This window comes from Papio anubis, chromosome 4, assembly GCF_008728515.1.
Source record: "Papio anubis isolate 15944 chromosome 4, Panubis1.0, whole genome shotgun sequence".
Taxonomy (NCBI): Eukaryota; Metazoa; Chordata; class Mammalia; order Primates; family Cercopithecidae; genus Papio; species Papio anubis.
In genome coordinates, this window is record NC_044979.1 from 104,908,903 (window position 1) to 104,930,908 (window position 22,006).

General features: G+C 38.5%; 1 protein-coding gene across 1 annotated transcript in view; it reads left to right on the top strand.

Moving 5' to 3' along the window:
- NPSR1 (neuropeptide S receptor 1) overlaps window positions 1–22,006 on the top strand; it is a 63,852-nt gene that overhangs the window by 15,932 nt on the left and 25,914 nt on the right. Inside the window, exon 2 of the mRNA XM_031665864.1 lies at window positions 11,460–11,553. Coding sequence (XP_031521724.1) covers window positions 11,460–11,553 — 94 coding nt within the window. The remainder of the gene's footprint in view (window positions 1–11,459; window positions 11,554–22,006) is intronic.

Here is a 22,006-nt window from a genome sequence, read left to right on the forward strand (position 1 = left end):
CTGCTCTGCAAAAGGCAAATGAGAAGCAAACCACAGACTAAAGAGAACATACTTGCAAAATGCATATCTGATAAAAGATTGTTATTCAAAATATACAGAAGAGCTGCTAAAGCACAACAATAGGCAAATGAACAATCTGATTTTAAAATGGACAAAAGAACAGACCACTCACCAAAAAATTATACAAAAGTCAAATAAGTAAATGAAAAGATGCTCATATACTTGTGAACATCTTTGTTATTAGGGAATTGCAAACTAAAACAACAATGATACAGCACTGCACATTTATTAGAATAATCAAAATCTAAAACATTAACAACACAAAATGCTATTGAGAATGTGAAGCAACAGGAACTTTCACTCATTGCTAGTGGGAATACAAAATAGCACAGCCACTTCAGCGACAGTTTAGTGGTTTATTCCAAAATTATACTCTTACCACGCATTCCAACAATTGTGCTCCTTGGTATTTACCCAAATAAGTTGAAAACATACATTCCCACCAAAACCTGCATACAAACGTTTATAGTATGTTTATTCATGTTTTCCAAACTTGGAAGCAACCAAGATGTCCTTTGGTAGGTAAATGGAGAAATAAGCTGTGGTACAACCATACAATGAAATACTGTTCGGTGCTAAAAAGAAATGAGCTGTCAAGCTTCTTTAAAGTTTACGTGTCTCATGCAAAGACATGGAAGAACCTTAAATGCATATTAGTAAGTAAAAGTGACAGTCTGAGAAGCTACATACTGTAGATTCCAACTTTATGACATTCTGGAAAAGGCAAAACTCTGGAGAAAGTGAAAACATTAGTGGTTGCTGGGGGTTGGGGAGAGGGAGGCAGAGCACACAGGGGGAACAAGGGGCAGTAGAACTACTCTGTAAGATACTATAACGGTGGACACATGTCTATACATTTATCAAAATACGATGTATAACACCAAGAGTGGATCCTAATGTAAACTATGAACTTTGGGTGATAATGATGTATCAGTGTAGGTTCATCCACTATAACAAACATACCACTCTTGCATGGAAGCATGATGGTGTGTATGGGAGGCATACACAAAGCGGGTTTATGTGAAATCTGTGCCTTCTGCTCAATTATGTTATTAACCTAAAAGTGTTCTAATAATAAAATTTACTTTTAGAAATGTAATAGAATTCCCAGGAACTGTGGGACAATTACACAAAGTGTAGCAGACACACATAACAGAAATACCAAAAAAAGGAAAGAACAGAAGTATTTGAGGCAATAACAGATGAAAAATTTTCAAAATTAATGGCAAACACCAATCCACAGATCCAGGAAGCTCAGAGAACACCAAAGCAAAATAAATGTCACAAAAAATGTACCTCTAGGCATATCATATTCAAACCGCAGAAAACCAAAAACAAAGATAGATAAAATCCTGACAGAAGTTGAGGGGGGATCTTACCTATAAATAAACAATAGTAAGAATTTCCTCTGACTTATCAGAAATCAGGCAAGTAAGAAGAAAGTATAATAAAATATTTAAAGTGCGAAAAGAATAAAAATCCCCCCGACCTAGAATTCTCTATCAAGTGAAATTATTCTTCAAAAGTGAAGAAGAAATAAAAACTTTCTCAGACATACAAAAACAGGAAATTTCTCATAAGTAAACTTTTCTTACAAAAAATGCTAAAAGCAGTTCTTCAGATAAAGGGGAAAATGATAAAATAACAAACACAAATCAACATAAAGAAAGGAAGAGCAATCGAGAAGGAATAAATGAAGGAAAAACAAAAGCTACTTTTCTTACTCTTAATTGACCTGTAAACAGCTGCTCAACACAAAAATAGCAATAATGCATTGGTAATCATACTTATGGATAAGTGAACCGAATGACAATATTAAAAGAGATGCAGCCCAGGTGTCGTGGCCCATGCCTGTAATCCCAGAATTTTGGGAGGCCGAGTCAGGCGGATCACTTGAGGTCTGGAGTTCGTGACCAGCCTGGCCAACACGGTGAAACCCTGCGTCTACTAAAAATACAAAAATAGGCCAGATGTGGTGGCACGGACCTGTAATCCCAGCTATTTGGGAGGCTGAGGCAGGAGAACTGCTTGAACCCAGAAGGTGAAGGTTGCAGTGATGCGAGATCGCACCACTGCACTCCAGCCTGGGTGACAGAGTGAGACTCTGTCTCAAAAAAAAAAAAAAAAAAAAAAGGGAGAGGGGTGGGGTGGTGGGGTGAATGCAAAGAGAAATACAATTTAGCTAAACAGCCATCAGTTAAAATGAACTGAACTATTAATTAAATGGATCTAATTGGCATGTATAGAATACTTCATCCAGTAATAGCAGAATATAGCTTCTTGTCAAACTTATATGGGATTTCCATCAAGAGAAACTGCATATGGGCCATAAAACACATTTTAACAATGTAAAAAAATAGAAATTACACAAAGCATGCTCTCAGACCATACGAAATAGGACTAAAAATCAGTAACAGAAGGATAGCTGAAAATTTTCTAACTGTTTGGAGATTGAACAACACACTTCTAAGTAACACGTGAATTGAAGAAGATATCTCAAGAAATATTTTGAAATAAATGAAAATAGAACATCATAGTTTGTAGGATGCAGTGAAAGCAGTTCTTTGAGGGAAATTTATAACACTGAATGGATATATTAGAAAAGAAAAAATATGTGATATTAATAATCTAATCTTATGCCTTAGGAAACTAGAGAAAGAAAAGAAATGTAAGCCTAAAGCAAGCAGAATAAAAGAAATGATAAAAATTAGAGCATAAATTAGTAAATTGAAGTAGTTTTTTTTTTTTTTTTTGAGACGGAGTCTTGCTCTGTCGCCCAGGCTGGAGTGTAGTGGACAGATCTCAGCTCACTGCAAGCTCCGCCTCCCGGGTTACACCATTCTCCTGCCTCAGCCTCCCGAGTAGCTGGGACTACAGGCGCTCGCCACCACGCCTGGCTAATTTTTTGTATTTTCAGTAGAGACGGGGTTTCACCGTGTTAGCCAGGATGGTCTTGATCTTCTGACCTCGTGATATGCCCGCCTCAGCCTCCCAAAGTGCTGGGATTACAGGCGTGAGCCACCGCGCCCAGCCTGAAGTAGATTTTAAATTTTCTCTGAAGAATAAGTATGTGAGGTAATGAATATGTTAATTGGCTTAACTGAGCCATTCCACATGTGTACATATATTAACACGTCATGTTATACTCCATAAACGTATACTATTTTGTTTTTCAATTAAAAAATTAAAGTCAGAAAAAAAATTATTAAATTTAAAACAGGAATTCAGTACTGAAAATCAATGAAACCAAAAGCTGTTTCTTTTAAAAGATAATAAAATTGATAAATTTCTAGCCAGGATAATCAAGAAAACAAGAGGGAAGCCATGAATTACTAACATCAGAAATGAAAGAGGGGTCATCACTACTGATTCTGTGGACATTAAAAGAATGATAAATAAATATTATAAACAACTCTATGCCCACAAATTTGATAGCTTAGATGAAATGAACCTATTCCTTGAAAAGCACAATCTGCCAAAACTCACATAAAGAGAAATAATTTTAATAGGTCTATACTTACTAAAGAAACTGAATTAATAATTAATAATCTTCCACAAAAGAAAACACCAGGCCCAGATGGGTTCATTACTAAATTCTTTCAATCATTTAAGAAAAAAGTGATAATAATTATCTGCAGTCTTCTCTAGAAAACAGACGAAAGGGAACCGTTCCTAACTCATACACTTGCTGACTTGTTCCATGAGGCCAGAATTGCCCTAATTCTAAAACCAATGACATTAAAAAAAAGGAAAGCTACAGAACAATATCCCTGATGAACATAAATGCAAAAATTCTCAACAAATATTAGCAACTTAAATTTTTATTTAAAGGTATAATCATGTATAGAAAGAATTATAGTCCATGGCCAAGTGAGATTTATTCCAGGCATGAAAATCTGGTTATTTAAAAATCAATTAATGTAATCTACCACACAAACAAGATAAAGAAGGAAAATTATGTGATTTTTCCATCAATGGACACAGGAAAAGCATTTAACAAAATTCAACATCCATTTATAATAAAAACTGAGCAAATTGGAAATAGAGAGAAACTGCCTCAACTTGATTAACAGCATCTACAAAAACCGTATAGTTAACCTCATATTTAATGGTGAGAAATTAGGTGCTTTTGTCCTAAGACTGGGAAAAAGGTAAAGATGTCCTCTCTCGCCACTCTCATTCAACGCTGAACTAGATGTCTTAGATAATTTAACAGGACAAGAAAAGGAAATAAAAAGTTTATACATTGGAAAAGATGAAATAAAAATGTCTTTGTTAATAAATTCCTAATTGTCTATGTCAAAACCTGAAAGAATAGACAAAAAAAAAAAGAAAGAAAGAAACTTCTGGACCTAGTAGGCAAAAATGGCAACATTGCAGAATAGAAGGTTGACATACAAAAGTCAGTTGTTTTTTCCAGCAATTGCCAAGTTGAGATTGAAATTAAAAACACAATACCATTTATATGAACACCAAAAAATGAAACTTAGGTGTAAATCTAACAAAATATATACAAGATCTATTGAAGAAGACTACAAAACTGATGGAAAAAAGCAAATATCTAAATAAATGAAGAGATGTTCCATGTTCATAAATAGGAAGACTAATATTGTTAAGATGTTTATTCTGACCAACGTAATCTATAAATTCAATACAATTCCAATCAAAGTCCCAACAAGATATTTTATGGATATAGACAAACTCCAAAATCACATGGAAAGGCAAAAGACACATAAAAACCAATGCAATAATAAAGAAAAAGAGCAAGTTTGAACAACCAACACTACCTGATTTTAAGACTTACTATAAAGCTTCATAATCAATACAGCATGGTATTGGTAAAAGAATTGACAAGTAGATCAATGAAACAGAACAGAGAGCCCAGAAATAAACATACAAAAAGATAGTCAACTAGTCTTTGACGAAGGAACAAAGGCATTGAAAGACAGCCTTTTCAAGAATGGTTGTCTTACTTGAAAGAGTAGCTGAATATCCACATGCAAAAAAAATAAAATAAAATAAAAAACATAAACTCACATAAACCTTATGCCTTTCACAAAAACTAACTCAGTTTAGATCATAGATATAATATAATGCTCAATACTATTATATAAAACTACTAGAAGATAACATAGGAGAAGATTTAAGGGAACTAGCATTTGTCAATGAGTTTTTAGATAAAATACCAGGAACATAACCCATGAAAAATGATTGAAATGTTGGACGTTATGAAAATTTTAAATTTTGCAAAGGACACTGCTTAAGAGAATGAAAAGCCAACCCTCAGAATGGGAGAAAATATCTGCAGAATATATATTTCATAAAGGATTTGTATCCAAATATGTACAAAGAACTCTTAAAACTCAACAATAAGAAAACAAACAACTGATTTCAAAAATGGGCAAAAGATCTGAATAAACACTTCACCAAGAAGATGGTAAGTAAATATAGAGAAAGAAGTTCAAAACCATATGCCATTATGGAATTGCAAATTAAAACAACGAGATAACACTACACATCTATTAGATAATCACTAAAATTCAAAAAACTGAAAATACCAATAGATGATGAGGATGAATATTAATAGGAACTTTCATTCATTGCTCCTGGGAATTCAAAATAGTACAGTCACTTTGGAAGATAATTTAGCAGTTTCTCACAGAACTAAACATGGTGTTACCATACAAACCAGCAATTGTAAGGCTAGGTATTTACTCAGTTGAGTTGACAACTTATGTCCATACAAGAATGTTTACAGCAGCTTTATTCATAATCACCAAAAACTGGAAGCAAACAAGATGTTTCTCAAAAGCTGAATGGATAAACTGTGGTACATCCATTAAATGGGATATTATTCAGTGATATAACAAAATGCGCTATCCAGCCATGAAAAGACATGGAGGAATCTTTTTTTTTTTTTTTTTTTTTTTTTTTTTTGAGCCAGAGTCTCGCTCTGTCGCCCAGGCTGGAGTGCAGTGGCCGGATCTCAGCTCACTGCAAGCTCCGCCTCCGGGTTCACGCCATTCTCCTGCCTCAGCCTCCCGAGTAGCTGGGACTACAGGCGCCCGCCACCTCGCCCGGCTAGTTTTTTGTATTTTTTAGTAGAGACGGGGTTTGTCTCGATCTCCTGACCTCGTGATCCGCCCATCTCGGCCTCCCAAAGTTCTGGGATTACAGGCTTGAGCCACCGCGCCCGGAGACATGGAGGAATCTTAAAAGCCCATTGCTAAGTGAAAGAAGCCAGTCTGAAAAAGCTTCATACTAAATGATTCAACTATATTACATTCTCGAAAAGGCAAAACTATAGAAGAGTAAGAAACCAGTGTTGCCAGAGATTTGGAGGAGGAAAGAGATGAACAGATAAAAGATACAACACACGATGGCAATTAACACACGATGGCAAGAGTATTCACAAACTTATATGTAACAAGTAACATAACACTAAATATATAATGAAACTGAATGGATTTTTAGGACAGTGAAACTCTTCTGATACATAATGGTGGATACATAACATTATGCAATTGTCAAAACCCCTAGAACTGTCCAACACAGTGAACCTTAATATAAACAACGGACTTTAGTTAATAATATATCCATATTGGTTCATTAGTTTTAACAAATGAACTACAAGATGTTAATGACAAGGAAAAGTATATAGATGGGAGGGAGTCATAGGGAAACTCTCTGTGTTTTTTGCAATTTTCTGTAAATATAAAATTGTTCTGAAAAATAAGTCTATTTTCTTAAAGTCAGTCCAGGGATCCTCCTTTATATGAATCCAATCTGGCATTTTTCTAAGTAAAATTTCTCTGTTTCCAGCATTTAAGTCTCACTTCTCTGTGCAAGATTTTCTTTAGTTTTATATTTCCTAGGTCATTTCTGTCAGAATTAAGGGGTGGGGTAGTGAGAATTCAGACATATGTCCTCGAGCTGCCATCTGTTCTCCGAATGGTATCCCATATGTTGTTGATGTGTAGAGTTTTCATTGTTGACATTTATGAATTGACTATAATTGTACTTTGATTTCCTTCTTGACTCGAGTTAATTATGAGGGTGTTTAAATTTCCAAGTGGTATTTTTTTTTTAAGCATGTTACTGATTTCTGCTTCATTGCTCATTGTTTTAAATATGTAATTTGCGTAAGTCCTACTTTTTAGAGCTATTGAGAGGGTTTTTTTTTTTCTTGGTAGTTTAGTATATTGCCAATTTTTGAAATGTCCAGATATTTTACAGTGATGTATATTATTCTTATGTTATGAAGTCTATTTTTTCTCTATATATATTTTTGTTTATTCTTCTGTAAAACTTTGAACAATTTCATTATATATTTAGTGTTATGTTACTTGTTACATATAAGTTTGTGAATATTCTATTGCCATCATGTGTTGTATCTTTTATCAATATAAACAATCCTTTATCACATGAAATGCTGTTTGCTTTGAATTTAATTTGTCTAATAGCAGTGTTGTAATGAATGCCTTCTTTAATTTTTACTTGCTTGATATACCTTTGGCCATCCCTCTATTTCCACACTTAGATATCTAAGTGATGTGGTTTTAAATTTTTCTCTTTTAAACAGTATATAATTGGATCTTAGGGAAGTTTTAAAACAAGTTATTTTCTTAATGAAAGAGCTTAAGTCATTCACATGTATTGTGACAGATAGTGTTTCGGTTTGGTGTCATTTCAGTTACCTCAGTTTAGTCTTTCTATATTAAAGGGTTTTTGTTTGTTTCTTTTTTGCTATTTACTTGTTTTTTCTTTTTATTTGATTATCAATTGTGGTAGGCTTGAAAAAAGTCCTCCCCACCCCCCACAAAATCCATATTCTAATCCCTGGAACCTGTGATGTTACCTTATGTAAGAAAAGGGAACTTTGCAAATGTAATTAAGTTAAAGATCTTAAAACTGGGAGATTATTCTGGTTTATCCCAGTGAGTCGCAAATGCAATCACAAGAGGGAGGCAGAAGGGGGCGTGACACACAGACAGAAGAGGAAAAGGCAGAGCTTGGGCTGATATGGTCACAAGCCAAAGACTGTTGGCAGTCACCTGAAGCCAGAAGAGGCAAGGAACAGATTCTCCCCTAGAGTCTCTGGAGGAATCATGGCCTTGCCAAACTTTTATTTTTGCCCAGTAGAACTGATTTTGGACTTCTGGTCTCCAGAGCTGTGCGAGAATAAATTTATGTTGTTTTAAGCCATCAAGTTTATAGTAATTTGTTATAGCCACCATAGGAAGATGATTAAAATTTCTTCATTTTTATTTCACTCTATCATAGCTTATCTTTAACTTTTAGCTTTAATATATCTCTATCAAGGTAAAAAACAAAAGAGATACCCAAAATACATAACAAAATTGAACATGATGTCTTTTGTACTCTGTCCCTTCACTCAACTCCCTTAAGTTTTTCTTGAAATGTTTCATAATCATATTTATAACTATTTTGTAAGCATTTCATGTGTTTCTAACTTCATTGCTTACCATAGTTGTTATTATTCTATGCTCTTTCCTCTTCTTGAATTTTTATTTTTGATTCAATTCTCAATTAGCTGAAGTATGCCAGGAAGAGTATATAATGTTATATTTTCTTCCTTCTTATATATCTGAGAAAATTGTTCTGTGCCTTGGCACAGAAATTATATTTACAAAGTTCTTGGATCATAATTTTTTTCAAAACTCTGAACATGTTGTTTTACTATTTTCTGGCATTAAGTTTTGTGGGAAAGAGGCATGATAATTTAAGATGCATTTCCTTTAGGTAACCTTCAATTTTTTTTACCCTGCTTTAAATGCCTGAAGATGGTTGATCTCTGAAATTAAATACTCTTTTGATTGTATCTCAAAGTCGGCATCTTTTTATCAACATTGACTGCTCTTCTGGACACTCTTGTTTGTGGCTTTTCCTTTCACTCCAGATTCTGAACTGTGCCTGTCACCTCCCTCAAGACAGCTGCAGAGCCCCAAGATCCTTATAACCTTCTCACCATGATGTTCCACCCCACAGGGTTCTGCCATTGTGTGCTTTCTTTTTCATCCTTCTCTGATGCCACCTCCTCTTCTGTTTGTAGCCAGCCTTAATAATTCTAAATTCATGGATCACAGGTAGAAACCCCAGTTTTGTCTAAGTAGACGATCGATTTTTTTTTCTTAAACCTAGTCATTCATTTTTCTCTTTCTCTATTTATCACTTTTTCCCAATAAATAATTTTTCCTTATAGTTTTCATGGGAGCCTTCAATTTCTTTTTTTTAACCTTTTTTCTAACTTTTATTTTAAGTTCAGGGGTGCATGTGTAGGTTTGTTACACAGGTAAACTTGTGTCATGAGGGTTTGTTGTACAGATTATTTCATCATCCAGGTATTAAGCTTCATACTCATTAGTCATTTTTCCTGATCCTCTCCCTCCCCGCACCCTACACCCTCCTATAGGCCCCAGTGTGTGTTTTTCCTCTGTGTGTATCATGTGTTCTCATCATTTAGCTTCCACTTATAAGTGAGAATACGCAGTATTTTGTTTTCTGTTCCTGCTGAAGATAACGCCCTCCATCCATGTCCATCCATGTCCATCCATGTCCCTGCAAAGCACATTATCTCATTCTTTCTTATAAGCCTTGAATTTCTAATCATTCCCCAGAACCTCCTCCCTATGGTGCCTTTCACAACATTAGTGCTGAGATGCATTGTGGAAATAACAAACAATAAAGAACAACAATGTATTTGATTGTCATTTGTCTGATCCAGAGAAAGAACAAAAAGGCATGAATTCAGAACAAAGGTAATTGCCAAGAAGAAAGTGAAGTAAATGCTCTCCGTTAGACTTCAGTCTACAAGTTACTCTCCTACTCCCTCTGGATTTGATCTTAATGTTACAAAGCAGAGATACAGCCAAACTCTTGGTAGAAATGAGGCTCCAAGTTACCTGAAAAATGTCCACCTTGATCATCCCTTCAAATATATTGCATTTAATCACATTCTAAATATGCTCTTCACCTAAGAGAAATTAACTTCTTAAATCCCAATTTCCTTTTCTAATTATGCAAAAAAGATTGTACACAGATAATTAAAAAGTGTGGATAAAGTTAATAAAAGAGACAGTGGGAAGGAAGAGGAGACCCAAAGCCTGAGCCTAATGAAGTGGATGAAAAAGGGGAGCTTTCTGATGGTGTCAGTGCTGTTGATGATAAATGATTCAATACCACACATAGGCTCCCTAAAACCGGAACCCTTCTATCATCTCTCAACTCCCACTGATAAAAGACAACTGAACTTTTGTTTCTAATTATTCTGGAATGTCAATTGTGGCAAAAAAAAAAAATTAGTTTAGCTTTAAAAGTCAATTACAAACAAATGTACCATGCAAATGTCAAGGGCTGATCCTGAAATATGGAGTTTCCAAGAGGCCAAGGGAATAAGTGAGCAAGAAAGAATTGGAAGCATTCTCAGTCATCATGGCCAGCAGTACAAATTCTAGCACCAGGGACCAAAATCTGCCTCCTGGTGTGGAGATGAAAAGGGAGAGTTCCCTGGTCCATCCATCACAGGACATGGGACAAGGGTATGGCTCTCTGTTCAGCTGCCTCAAGCTCAAACTCCTTATAGTAGGGGAAGCACACAGAAGGGTAGGTGCAGGAGCCAGGGCAAGCACTTTGAACTCCAGCCCCACAGTAGTGTCTGGGGTGGGTGCCTATGACTCTTGAAGCCACAGTGTTATAGTGCTGTTTTAACTCTGCCGCCTGCAGATGGCTTAAGTAGTAACCAGCTCAGTACCCTCTTGGTCCTCAGGTCCTTGTCCATAGTCCAGGAAGAGTCAGGTCACACACAGATTTGAAGGATGAATGCAGGAGTTTTATTGAGTGGTGGAGGTGGTTCTCAGTGGGATGGATGGGGAGCTGGAAGGGGGATGGAGTGGGAAGATGATCTTCCCCTGGAGTTTGGCTGTCCAGGGCCAATCTCCTCTCTGATTGTCCCCAGCTGAACTCCTCTTGGTGTTCAGACCCTCCTTCTCTTCTCTCCTTCTCTGCCATGCCATTCTGCTATTCGTCTGCTCATCTCCTCCTGGAGCCTGGGATTTGGGGTTTATATGGGTACAGGATAGGGGCATGTGGCTGGCGAAAAGGCAACTTTTTGGGCACAAAAACAGGAATACCTGTTCTCATTTAGGACCACTGGTTTCCAGGCTTGAAGGTGGGGTCTTTGCTGGGAAACTGCCCTCTTCCATCCAGTATTTCCCTTTCTCTTGTCCATATAAGAGGGTTATTTCCCTTCGTAACCCAACACTTACTCTTTCTTTGGTTCACCTCTCAGGTTTCTAAATAACACAAGGTGCTATTCTTTCCATTATGTGCATTTCCTCACCTCTTTGAAGTCATGAGCTTCCTCTCATTTCTCTCTTTAGGTTGTGCTGCTCTATGCCTCTACCTACGTCCTGGTGTCCCTCAGCATAGACAGATACCATGCCATCGTCTACCCCATGAAGTTCCTTCAAGGAGGTAAGCTGGCTTGACCAGGTGATCTTTCATAAAGAATTGTCCTTGTGTGAGGGTAGGATTGTTTTCACTAATATTTTACTCTTAGTAATAGTGATCTTCCTCCTCTTTCCTTCTCTTTCTTCTCTCTTCATTTTCTTCTTCCACCTCTTTCCTGATTTCATGGGTCTGATTGTCCAAAAAGATGTATAAAAGAAAACTTAGATGCCTGAAAAAATGCTGATGGTTCCCATGGACAGCCCAGAGCCACTAAGGAAGGTGGGTTACTGACCCACTTTGTGACCATTTACCTTGATGCTGCTGCTTCCGTCTTTTTCCTCTAGAGCAGTGTTGACATGCATACCTGTCCAAAAAAACAAACTCTCCCACACTAACTTCTGATTTTCCAGAGACAAACACCTTGTCCTCCTTATCCAAAACCATAGAAATAATCAGAAAGACATTTTAAATTGATCATCGTATTGGTAAAAAAACAACAACAAAAAGGAAACTCTCCTTGATCCAGAAATGGTGAGGGATCCCTAAGAAAAGGAAGCAGATAGGTCAGGGGGAAGGCTGAGACCACACAGCCCACAAAACTCCCAGGAGATGCTGAAGTGGGATGGGAGGCCTTAAGAGCACTTCCTGAACAGGCTGCATAAATATGGAGTGCAGGAGAGGAACTGAGGCAACTGACAAGGTGATTTTTTAAGTACAACACAGAGGATTAATCACAGCAAGTTTCCCTGGATTTTAATTAATCACAGCAAGTTTCCCTGGCAGAGTGGGGCCCTGGGGAGCAGTAATGCCCTAGAGGAAGGGTGGGTACATATTCACAAGACTAGCTGCCTACTGCTCTGCCCACAATCAGAGACAACTCTCCTCCATACACCCTGAAAGCAAATACAAAGCGAGTGTTTAGCAACCTGTCCTCCCTTCCTCCAGATAACTTTGAAAACTGATAAAGAACCTAACAAAAAATCTTGACCACAAAAATGAGGTGCAATCAAATGTTATTTTAAAAATGACAAAATCCAAACTGTAGAAAACAGATAATACATTTAAAATCTCATTCCACACAATTTGCATCGAGGGAAGCAAATTTAATAGAGGTAGCAGAATTTTAGGATAAATATGATTAACGTCAACAAGGATCTACAAGAAGTGGGGTGAAATAGGGTAATTTCATTTACTATTGACAGGGGTATAAGTAAACACATCTTATTGAAATATAAAATGTGCAGCCCTTTGATATGACTTCCTAGTATGTGCTCTGGAGAAACACCCACATGTGTGCATGTATATATATGTGATATATATCATGGCATTGCCTACAGTAGCAGGAATTCATTGCTAACCTTGGTGTGTCTCAGTGGAGGAATGGTTAACTAGTCTATGGAAGAAGTTTCAGTAGCTTATGTTTATTGATTGCATACTAGGTGTCATTCATGATTCTAACTGATTTATACATATTAAATATTTTAATATTCATAATATCTCTGTGAGGTGGGCTCTATTATTATCTGCATTTTACAGGTAAGGCAATTGTTGTTCCAAGAGTGAAAGTAATTTGCCCAAGGTCACAGCTAGTAAGTGCAGGAGCAGGATTTGAATCCATACAGTTTGGGTCTAGCTCCAGCGCCCTCAAATGCTATATAGCCTGCCTCTCAATGTGGAAGTGGTAGAGCCATGGGCAGTAATACACATCAACATGAACATATCTACATTGTATGCTGAGTGACAAAAACAACATGCACAAAAATCCACGCAGAATGACATTAAAGTCAAAAACTCAAAACAGTGCTAGATACTGTGTACTGAAAGAGAGGAGCAGAAAGAGAGAACACACAAAAGAAAACTCTAGGAAAAATAAACAATTATTTGCAAAAACTCACACCAGACTTGACATCTGACCTCACTTCTAGTTATGGGAGTTAGACTAGTGGTGTGACCACCACAGGAACTTATATGCAAGGCAGTAATTTTTACATGAAGATAAATGTGTTGTGTGCAATTAAAATTAATTTATTTTGATCATGCTTGTTATGCCTACTGTACAGCATAAGACATATGAGTAACAATACTAAATTGTATACTTAAGAATTTGCTAGGGATCTGTTCCAAGATGGTCGAACAGGAACAGCTCCGGTCTGCAGTTCCCAGCATGATCGATGAAGAAGACAGGTGATTTCTGCATTTCCAACTGAGGTACCTGGTTCTTCTCACTGGGACTGGTTGGACAGTGGATGCAGCCCACAAAGGGTGAGCCAAAGCAGGGCAGGCCATCACCTCACCCGGGAAGAACAAGTGGTGAGGGGATTTCCCTTTCCTAGCCAAGGGAAGCCGGGACAGACTGCACCTGGAAAAACCGGACATTCATGCTAAATACTGCACTTTTCCCAAGGACTTAGCTACTGGCAGACAAGGAGATTCTCTCCCATGCCTGGCTCAGTAGGTCCCATGCCCATGGAGCCTTGCTCACTGCTAGCACAGCAGTCTGAGATCAAACTGTGAGGCAGCAGCCTGGCTGAGGGAGGGGCGTCCACCATTGCTGAGGTATGAGTAGGTAAACAAAGCAGCCAGGAAGCTCAAACTGGGCGGAGCCCACCACAGTTCAGCAAGGCCTACTACCTCTATAGGCTCCACCTCTGTGGGCAGGACATAGCTGAACAAAAGGCAGCAGACAGCTTCTGCAGACTTAAACGTCTCCGTCTGACAGCTCTGAAGAGCGCAGTGGTTCTTCCAGCACATTGTTTGAGCTCTGAAAACGGACAGACTGCCTCCTCAAGTGGGTCTCTGACACCTGTGTAGACTAACTGGGAAACACCTCCCAGCAGGGGCCAACAGACACCTCATATAGGCGGGTGCCCCTCTGGGACAAAGCTTCCAGAGGAAGGATCAGCCACCAATATTTGCTGTTCTGCAATATTTGCTGTTCTGCAATATTTGCTGTTCACAGCCTCTGCTGGTGATACCCAGGCAAACAGGGTCTGGAGTGGACCTCCAGGAAACTCTGACAAACCTGCAGCTGAGGGACCTGACTGTTAGAAGGAAAACGAACAAACAGAAAGGAATAGCACCAACATCAACAAAAAGGACATCTACACCAAAACCCCATCTGTAGGTCACCAACATCAAAGATCAAAGGTAGATAAAACCACAACGATGGGAAGAAACCAGAACGGGAAAGCTGAAAATCCTGAAAACCAGAGGGCCTCTTCTCCTCCAAAGGATTGCAGCTCCTCACCAACAATAGAACAAAGCTGGACTGAGAATGACTTTGACGAGTTGACAGAAGTAGGCTTCAGAAGGTCGGTAATAACAAACTTCTCCGAGCTAAAGGAGCATGTTCAAACCCATCGCAAGGAAACTAAAAACCTTCAAAAAAGGTTAGACAAATGGCTAACTAGAATAAACAGTGTAGAGAAGACCTTCAATGACCTGATGGAGCTGAAAACCATGGCACGAGAACTTTGTGATGCATGCACAAGCTTCAATAGCTGATTCAATCAAGTGGAAGAAAGGTTGTCAGTGACTGAAGATCAAATTAATGAAAGAAAGTGAGAAGACAAGGTTAGAGAGAAAAGAGAATAAAGAAACAAACAAAGCCTCCAAGAAATATGGGGCTATGTGAAAAGACTAAATCTATGTCTGATTGGTGTACCTGAAAGTGATCAGGAGAATGGAACCAAGTTGGAAAACACTCTTCAGGATACTATTCAGGAGAACTTCCCCAACATAGCAAACAAGGCCAACATTCAAATTCAGGAAATACAGAGAACACCACAAAGATAATCCTCCAGAATAGCAACCCCAAGACACATAATTGTCAGATTCACGAAGGTTAAAATGAAGGAAAAAATGGTAAGGGCAGCCAGAGAGAAAGCTCAGGTTACCCACAAAGGGAAGCCCATCAGACTAACAGCATATCTCTTGGCAGAAACCCTGCAAGCCAGAAGAGAGTGGGGGCCAACATTCAACATTCTTAAAGAAAAGAATTTTCAACCCAGAATTTCATATCCAGCCAAACTAAGCTTCATAAGTGAAGGAGAAATAAAATTCTTTACAGACAAACAAATGCTGAGAGATTTTGTCACCACCACGCCTGCCTTACAAGAGCTCCTGAAGGAAGCACTAAACATGGAAAGGAACAACCAGTACCAACCATTGCAAAAACATGCCAAATTGTAAAGACCATTGGTGCTAAGAAGAAACTGCATCAATTAATGGGCAAAATAACCAGCTAACATCATAATGACAGGATCAAATTCACACATAACAATATTAACCTTAAATGTAAATGGGCTAAATGCTCCAATTAAAAGACACAGACTGGCAAATTGGATAAAGAGTCAAGACCCATCAGTGTGCTATATTCAGGAGACCCATCTCATGTGCAGAGATACACATAGGCTCAAAATAAAGGGATGTAGGAGGATCTACCATGAAAATGGAAAGCAAAAGAAAAGCAGGGGTTGCAATCCTAGTCTCTGATAAAACAGACTTTAAACCAACAAAGATCAAAAGAGACAAAGAAGGCCGGGCGCGGTGGCTCAAGCCTGTAATCCCAGCACTTTGGGAGGCCGAGATGGGCGGATCACGAGGTCAGGAGATCGAGACCATCCTGGCTAACCCCGTGAAACCCCGTCTCTACTAAAAAATACAAAAAACTAGCCAGGCGAGGTGGCGGGCGCCTGTAGTCCCAGCTACTCGGGAGGCTGAGGCAGGAGAATGGCGTAAACCCGGGAGGCGGAGCTTGCAGTGAGCTGAGATCCGGCCACTGCACTCCAGCCTGGGCGACAGAGTGAGACTCTGTCTCAAAAAAAAAAAAAAAAAAAGAGACAAAGAAGACCATTTCATAATGGTAAAAGGATCAATTCAACAAGAAGAGCTAACTAACCTAAATATATATGCACCCAATACAGGAGCACTGAGGTTCACAAAGCAAGTCCTTAGAGACCTACAAAAAGACTTAGCCTCCAACACAAGAATAATGGGAGACTTTAACACCCCACTGTCAATATTAGAAAGATCGATGAGACAGAAGTTCACAGGGATATTCAGGACTTGAACTCAGCTCTGCACCAAGCAGACTTAATAGATATCTACAGAAATCTCCACCCCATATCAACAGAATATACATTCTTTTCAGCACCACATCACGCTTATTCTAAAATTGCCTGCATAATTGGAAGTAAAGCACTCCTAAGCAAATGTAAAAGAACAGCAATCACAACAACCTGTCTCTTAGACAACAGTGCGATAAATTAGGACTCAGGATTAAGAAACTCACTCAAAACCACACAACTACATGTAAACTGAATAACCCACTCCTGAACGACTACTGGGTAAATAACGAAATGAAGGCAGAAATAAAGATGTTCTTTGAAACCAATAAGAACAAAGATACAATGTACCAGAATCTCTGGGATACATTTAAAGTAGCGTGTAGAGGAAAATTTGTAGAAATAAATGCCCATAAGAGAAAGCAGGGAAGTTCTAAAATCGACACCCTAACATCACAATTAAAAGAACTAGAGAAGCAAGAGCAAACACATTCAAAAGCTAGCAGAAGGCAAGAAATAACTAAGATCAGAGAAGAAATGAAGGAGATAGAGATACAAAAAACCCTTCAAAAACTCAATGAATCCAGAAGGTGGTTTTCTTAAAAGATCAACAACATTGATAGACTGCCAGCAAGACTAATAAAGAAGAAAAGAGAGAATAATCAAACAGACGCAATAAAAAATGATAATGTGGATATCACCACCGATCCCATAGAAATACAAACTACCATCAGAGAATACTATAAACACCTCTATGCAAATAAACTAGAAAATCTAGAAGAAATGGATAAATTCCTGGACACATACACCCTCCCAAGACTAAACCAGGAAGAAGTTGAATCTCTGAATAGACCATTAATAGGCTCCGAAATTGAGGCAATAATTAATAGCCTACCAACCAAAAAAAGTCCAGGACCAGATCGATTCACAACCGAATTGTACCAGAGGTACAAAGAGGAGTTGGTACTATTACTTCTGAACTTATTCCAATCAATAGAAAAAGAGGGAATCCTCCCTAACTCATTTTATGAGGCCAACATCATCCTGATACCAAAGCCTGGCAGACACGCAACAAAAAAAAGAGAATTTTAGACCAATATCCCTGGGGAACATCAGTGCAAAAATCCTCAATAAAGTACTGGCAAACAGAATCCAGCAGCACATCAAAAAGCTTATCCACCACGATCAAGTCAGCGTCATCCCTGGGATGCAAGACTGGTTCAACATACACAAATCAATAAATGTAATCCATCACATAAACAGAACCAATGACAAAAACCACATGATTATCTCAATAGATCTAGAAAAGGCCTTCAACAAAATTCAACAGCCCTTCATGCTAAAAACTCTCAATAAACTAGGTATTAATGGAACATATTTCAAAATAATAGGAGCTATTTATGACAAACCCACAGCCAATATCATACTGAATGGGCAAAAACTGGAAGCATTCCCTTTGAAAACTGGCACAAGACAAGGATGCCCCCTTTCACCACTCCTATTCAACATAGTATTGGAAGTACTGGCCAGGGCAATCAGGCAAGAGAAAGAAATAAAGGCTATTCAATTAGGAAAAGAGGAAGTAAAATTGTCCCTGTTTGCAAATGACATGATTGTATATTTAGAAAACCCCATTGTCTCAGCCCAAAATCTCCTTAAGCTGATAAGCAACTTCAGCAAAGTCTCAGGATACAAAATCAACATGCAAAAATTACAAGCATTCCTATACACCAATAACAGACAAATAGAGAGCCAAATTATGAGTGAACTCTGATTCATAATTGCTACAAAGAGAATAAAATACCTAGCAATCCAACTTACAAGGGATGCGAAGGACCTCTTCAAAGAGAACTACAAATCACTGCTCAATGAAATAAAAAAGGACACAAACAAATGGAAGAACATTCCATGCTCATGGATGGGAAGAATCCATATAGTGAAAAGGGCCATACTGCCCAAGGTAATTTATAGATTCAATGCCATCCTCATCAAGCTACCAATGACTTTCTTCACAGAATTGGAAAAAAACTACTTTAAAGTTCATATGGAACCAAAAAAGAGACTGCATGGCCAAGACAATCCTAAGCCAAAAGAACAAAGATGGAGACATCAAGCTACCTGACTTCAAACTATACTACAAGGCCACAGTAACCAAAACAGCATGGTACTGGTACAGAAACAGATATATAGACCAATGCAACAGAACAGAGGCCTCAGAAATAACACCACACATCTACAACCATCTGATCTTTGACAAACCTGACAAAAACAAGAAATAGGGAAAGGATTCCCTATTTAATAAATTGTGCTGGGAAAACTGGCTAGCCATATGTAGAAAGCTGAAACTGGATCCCTTCCTTACACCTTATACAAAAATTAATTCAAGATGGATTAAAGACTTAAATGTTAAACCTAAAACCATAAAAACCCTAGAAGATATCCTAGGCAACACCATTCAGGACATAGGCATGGGCAAGGACTTCATGACTAAAACACCAAAAGCAATGGCAACAAAAGCCAAAATAGACAAATGGGATCTAATTAAACTAAAGAGCTTCTGCACAGCAAAAGAAACTACCATCAGAGTGAACAGGCAACATACAGAATGGGAGACAATTTTTGCAATCTACCCATCTGACAAGGAGTTAATATCCAGAATTTACAAAGAACTCAAACAAATTTACAAGAAAAAACAAACAACCCTATCAAAAAGTGGGCAAAGGATGTGAACAGACACTTGTCAAAAGAAGACATTTATGCAGCCAATAGACACATGAAAAATGCTTAAAGAAGACATTTATGCAGCCAACAGACACATGAAAAAATGCTTATCATCACTGGTCATCAGAGAAATGCAAATCAAAACCACAATGAGATACCATCTCATGCCAATTAGAATGTTGATCATTAAAAAGTCAGGAAACAATAGACCCCGGAGAGGGTGTGGAGAAATAGGAACGCTTTTACACTTTGGTGGGACTGTAAATTAGTTCAACCATTGTGGAAGGCAGTGTAGCAATTCCTCGAGGATCTAGAACTAGAAATACCATTTGACCCAGCAATCCCATTACTGGTATATATCCAAAGGATTATAAATCATGCTACTATAAAGACACATGCACACGTATGTTTATTGTGGCACTATTCACAAGAGCAAAGACTTGGAACCAACCCAAATGTCCATCAATGATAGACTGGATTAAGAAAATATGGCACATATACACTATGGAATACCATGCAGCCATAAAAAAAGGTGAGTTCATGTCCTTTGCAGGGACATGGATTAAGCCCTAGTTATTATGATAGAGGAGGCAAGAAATGGATGAGGCAGGGGAGATAGGAGAGACATTTCACGACATAGGTATGCAAGATGTGTCAATGAAGCGTCAAACTCTGTAAAATATTTGTAGAGGTTTATTCTGAATGAAATATCAGTGGCGATGGACAAAGCCCTCAGAAGGTCATGAGAATATGTGCCCAAGGTGGTCAGGGTGCAGCTTGGTTTTATACATTTTAGGGAGACATGAGACTTCAATCAAACACATTTAGGAAATACTTAGGGTTGGTCCAAAATGGCAGGGTTGGGTAGGGTGGGGTGGGGTGCATGGGTGAACCTTCCAGATTATAGGTAGATTTAAATTTTTTCTGGTTGACAATTAGTTGAGTTTATCTAAAGACCTGGGATCAATAGAAAGGAATGTCTGAGTTAAGATAAAGAACTGTGGAGACCAAACTTCTTATTTGTAGAGGAAACTTTCAGCTTTCCTCTTCAGGGAGACTAGGTTGTAAAACGTTTCTCATCAGACTTAAAGTCTGTGTTGATGTTAATGGTGGAGAGGTATAATGAGACATGTCCCACTGCCCACTTCCCATCATGGCCTGGAACAGCCTCGCAGGTTAAATCTTAAAAGAGCCTTGACTGAAGAGGAAATCCATTCAGATGGTTGGGGGACTTTATAACTTTATTTTTGGTTTACATTCATGGATTTGTGATACACTTTTTTTTTTTTTTTTTTTTTTTAAGACGGAGTCTCATTCTGTCGCCCAGGCTGGAGTGCAGTAGTGTGATTTCAGCTCACTGCAACTTCTGCCTCCCAAGTTCAAGTGATTCTTAAGCCTCAGCCTCCCAAGCAGCTGGGATTACAGATGCACACCACCATGCCTCCCTAATTTTTGTATTTTTAGTAGAGATGGGGTTTCACCATGTTGGCCAGGTTGGTCTCAAACTCGTGGGCTCAAGCAATCCAACTTGGCCTTCCAAAGTACTAGGATTACAAGGCGTGAGACACTGCGCCTGGCCCATGATACACTTATTTATCCATCTATTTATTTATGCCTAGCCGACTTCAGAAAGGATTGAATGTAGTGGACAAAAGGACATTGACGCCAAAGTATTTTAAGATGAAGAAATCAAAGTGAAGGAAAAATAAGTATAGGAAATTGCATGAGGGAAGTCCCAGGAAACTTGTTAGAGGTACAGACTTGAGACCCATAGCCAAGAGGGTGACATGATGGATTACATGTGTCACCATATTCACTAGGTTAAAATATTAACTGTTTGCTCATGGGAAATATGTCTAGCTCTGGGAGACACTGTGTAATATTACAAACAGTGTCCTAAATTATCAGAAAGGCAGCAATTAATATTATAGTTTTTTCTAAAGATGTAAAACAATTTATTTCCTCACTACAAAATTAAGAGAGGCTCAACATTAGGTGCTTGGAAACTCCTCATCATCGATAGCTTCTGGGTAAGATGAAAGCCTAGAAACACATTAGCCAGCTCCCTTCCCCTGCCCAGTCCCAGCGAAAGTCACTGAAGAAATATAAAAACAGGGGGAGACCTGCGTCTGGAATGAGAGTCAAGGAAAGAAGCCATCCAAATACCAGAAACGTCTAAGAATTTCCAGCACACGAGGGAGCAGATGAAACACGGAAGCCAAGTGTATAATGTATAATTCAGCCCCTGGGAGAACTCCCTGGCCTTGTAGAGGATGAACTGATACTCACCAGTTTATAGGGTGAGGGCAGCTGGTGAGAACGGGGAACGAGAGGTTCCAGGAAACCCAACGCGGAAGTCATTTTAGTGCCGCAGCTTGTCAGAATTTAAAGGCAGCTGAGAGGCGGGGTTCGGGGTTTACATGCGGCGCAGCTGAGAGAAAGCGGTAGAAAGAAGAGATTTCCCGGAGAGTCGTTGGGCTCTCTGGGAGAGTCACGGAGCAGGGAGAAGCCAGGAGGGAGTGAAATGTAGCTGTGCAGGCACAAGGCAATGGACGCTTAAGCGAGGGGAGGCTATGTTTTATTTATTTTTTACTGCTATTTACTGAAGCAGTATTTTTCTTAGCCAGCAACTCCAGAAAAGTTGACAATTTTAAAGCTCTTCACCAAAAATGAATATGAGACTAATTAGA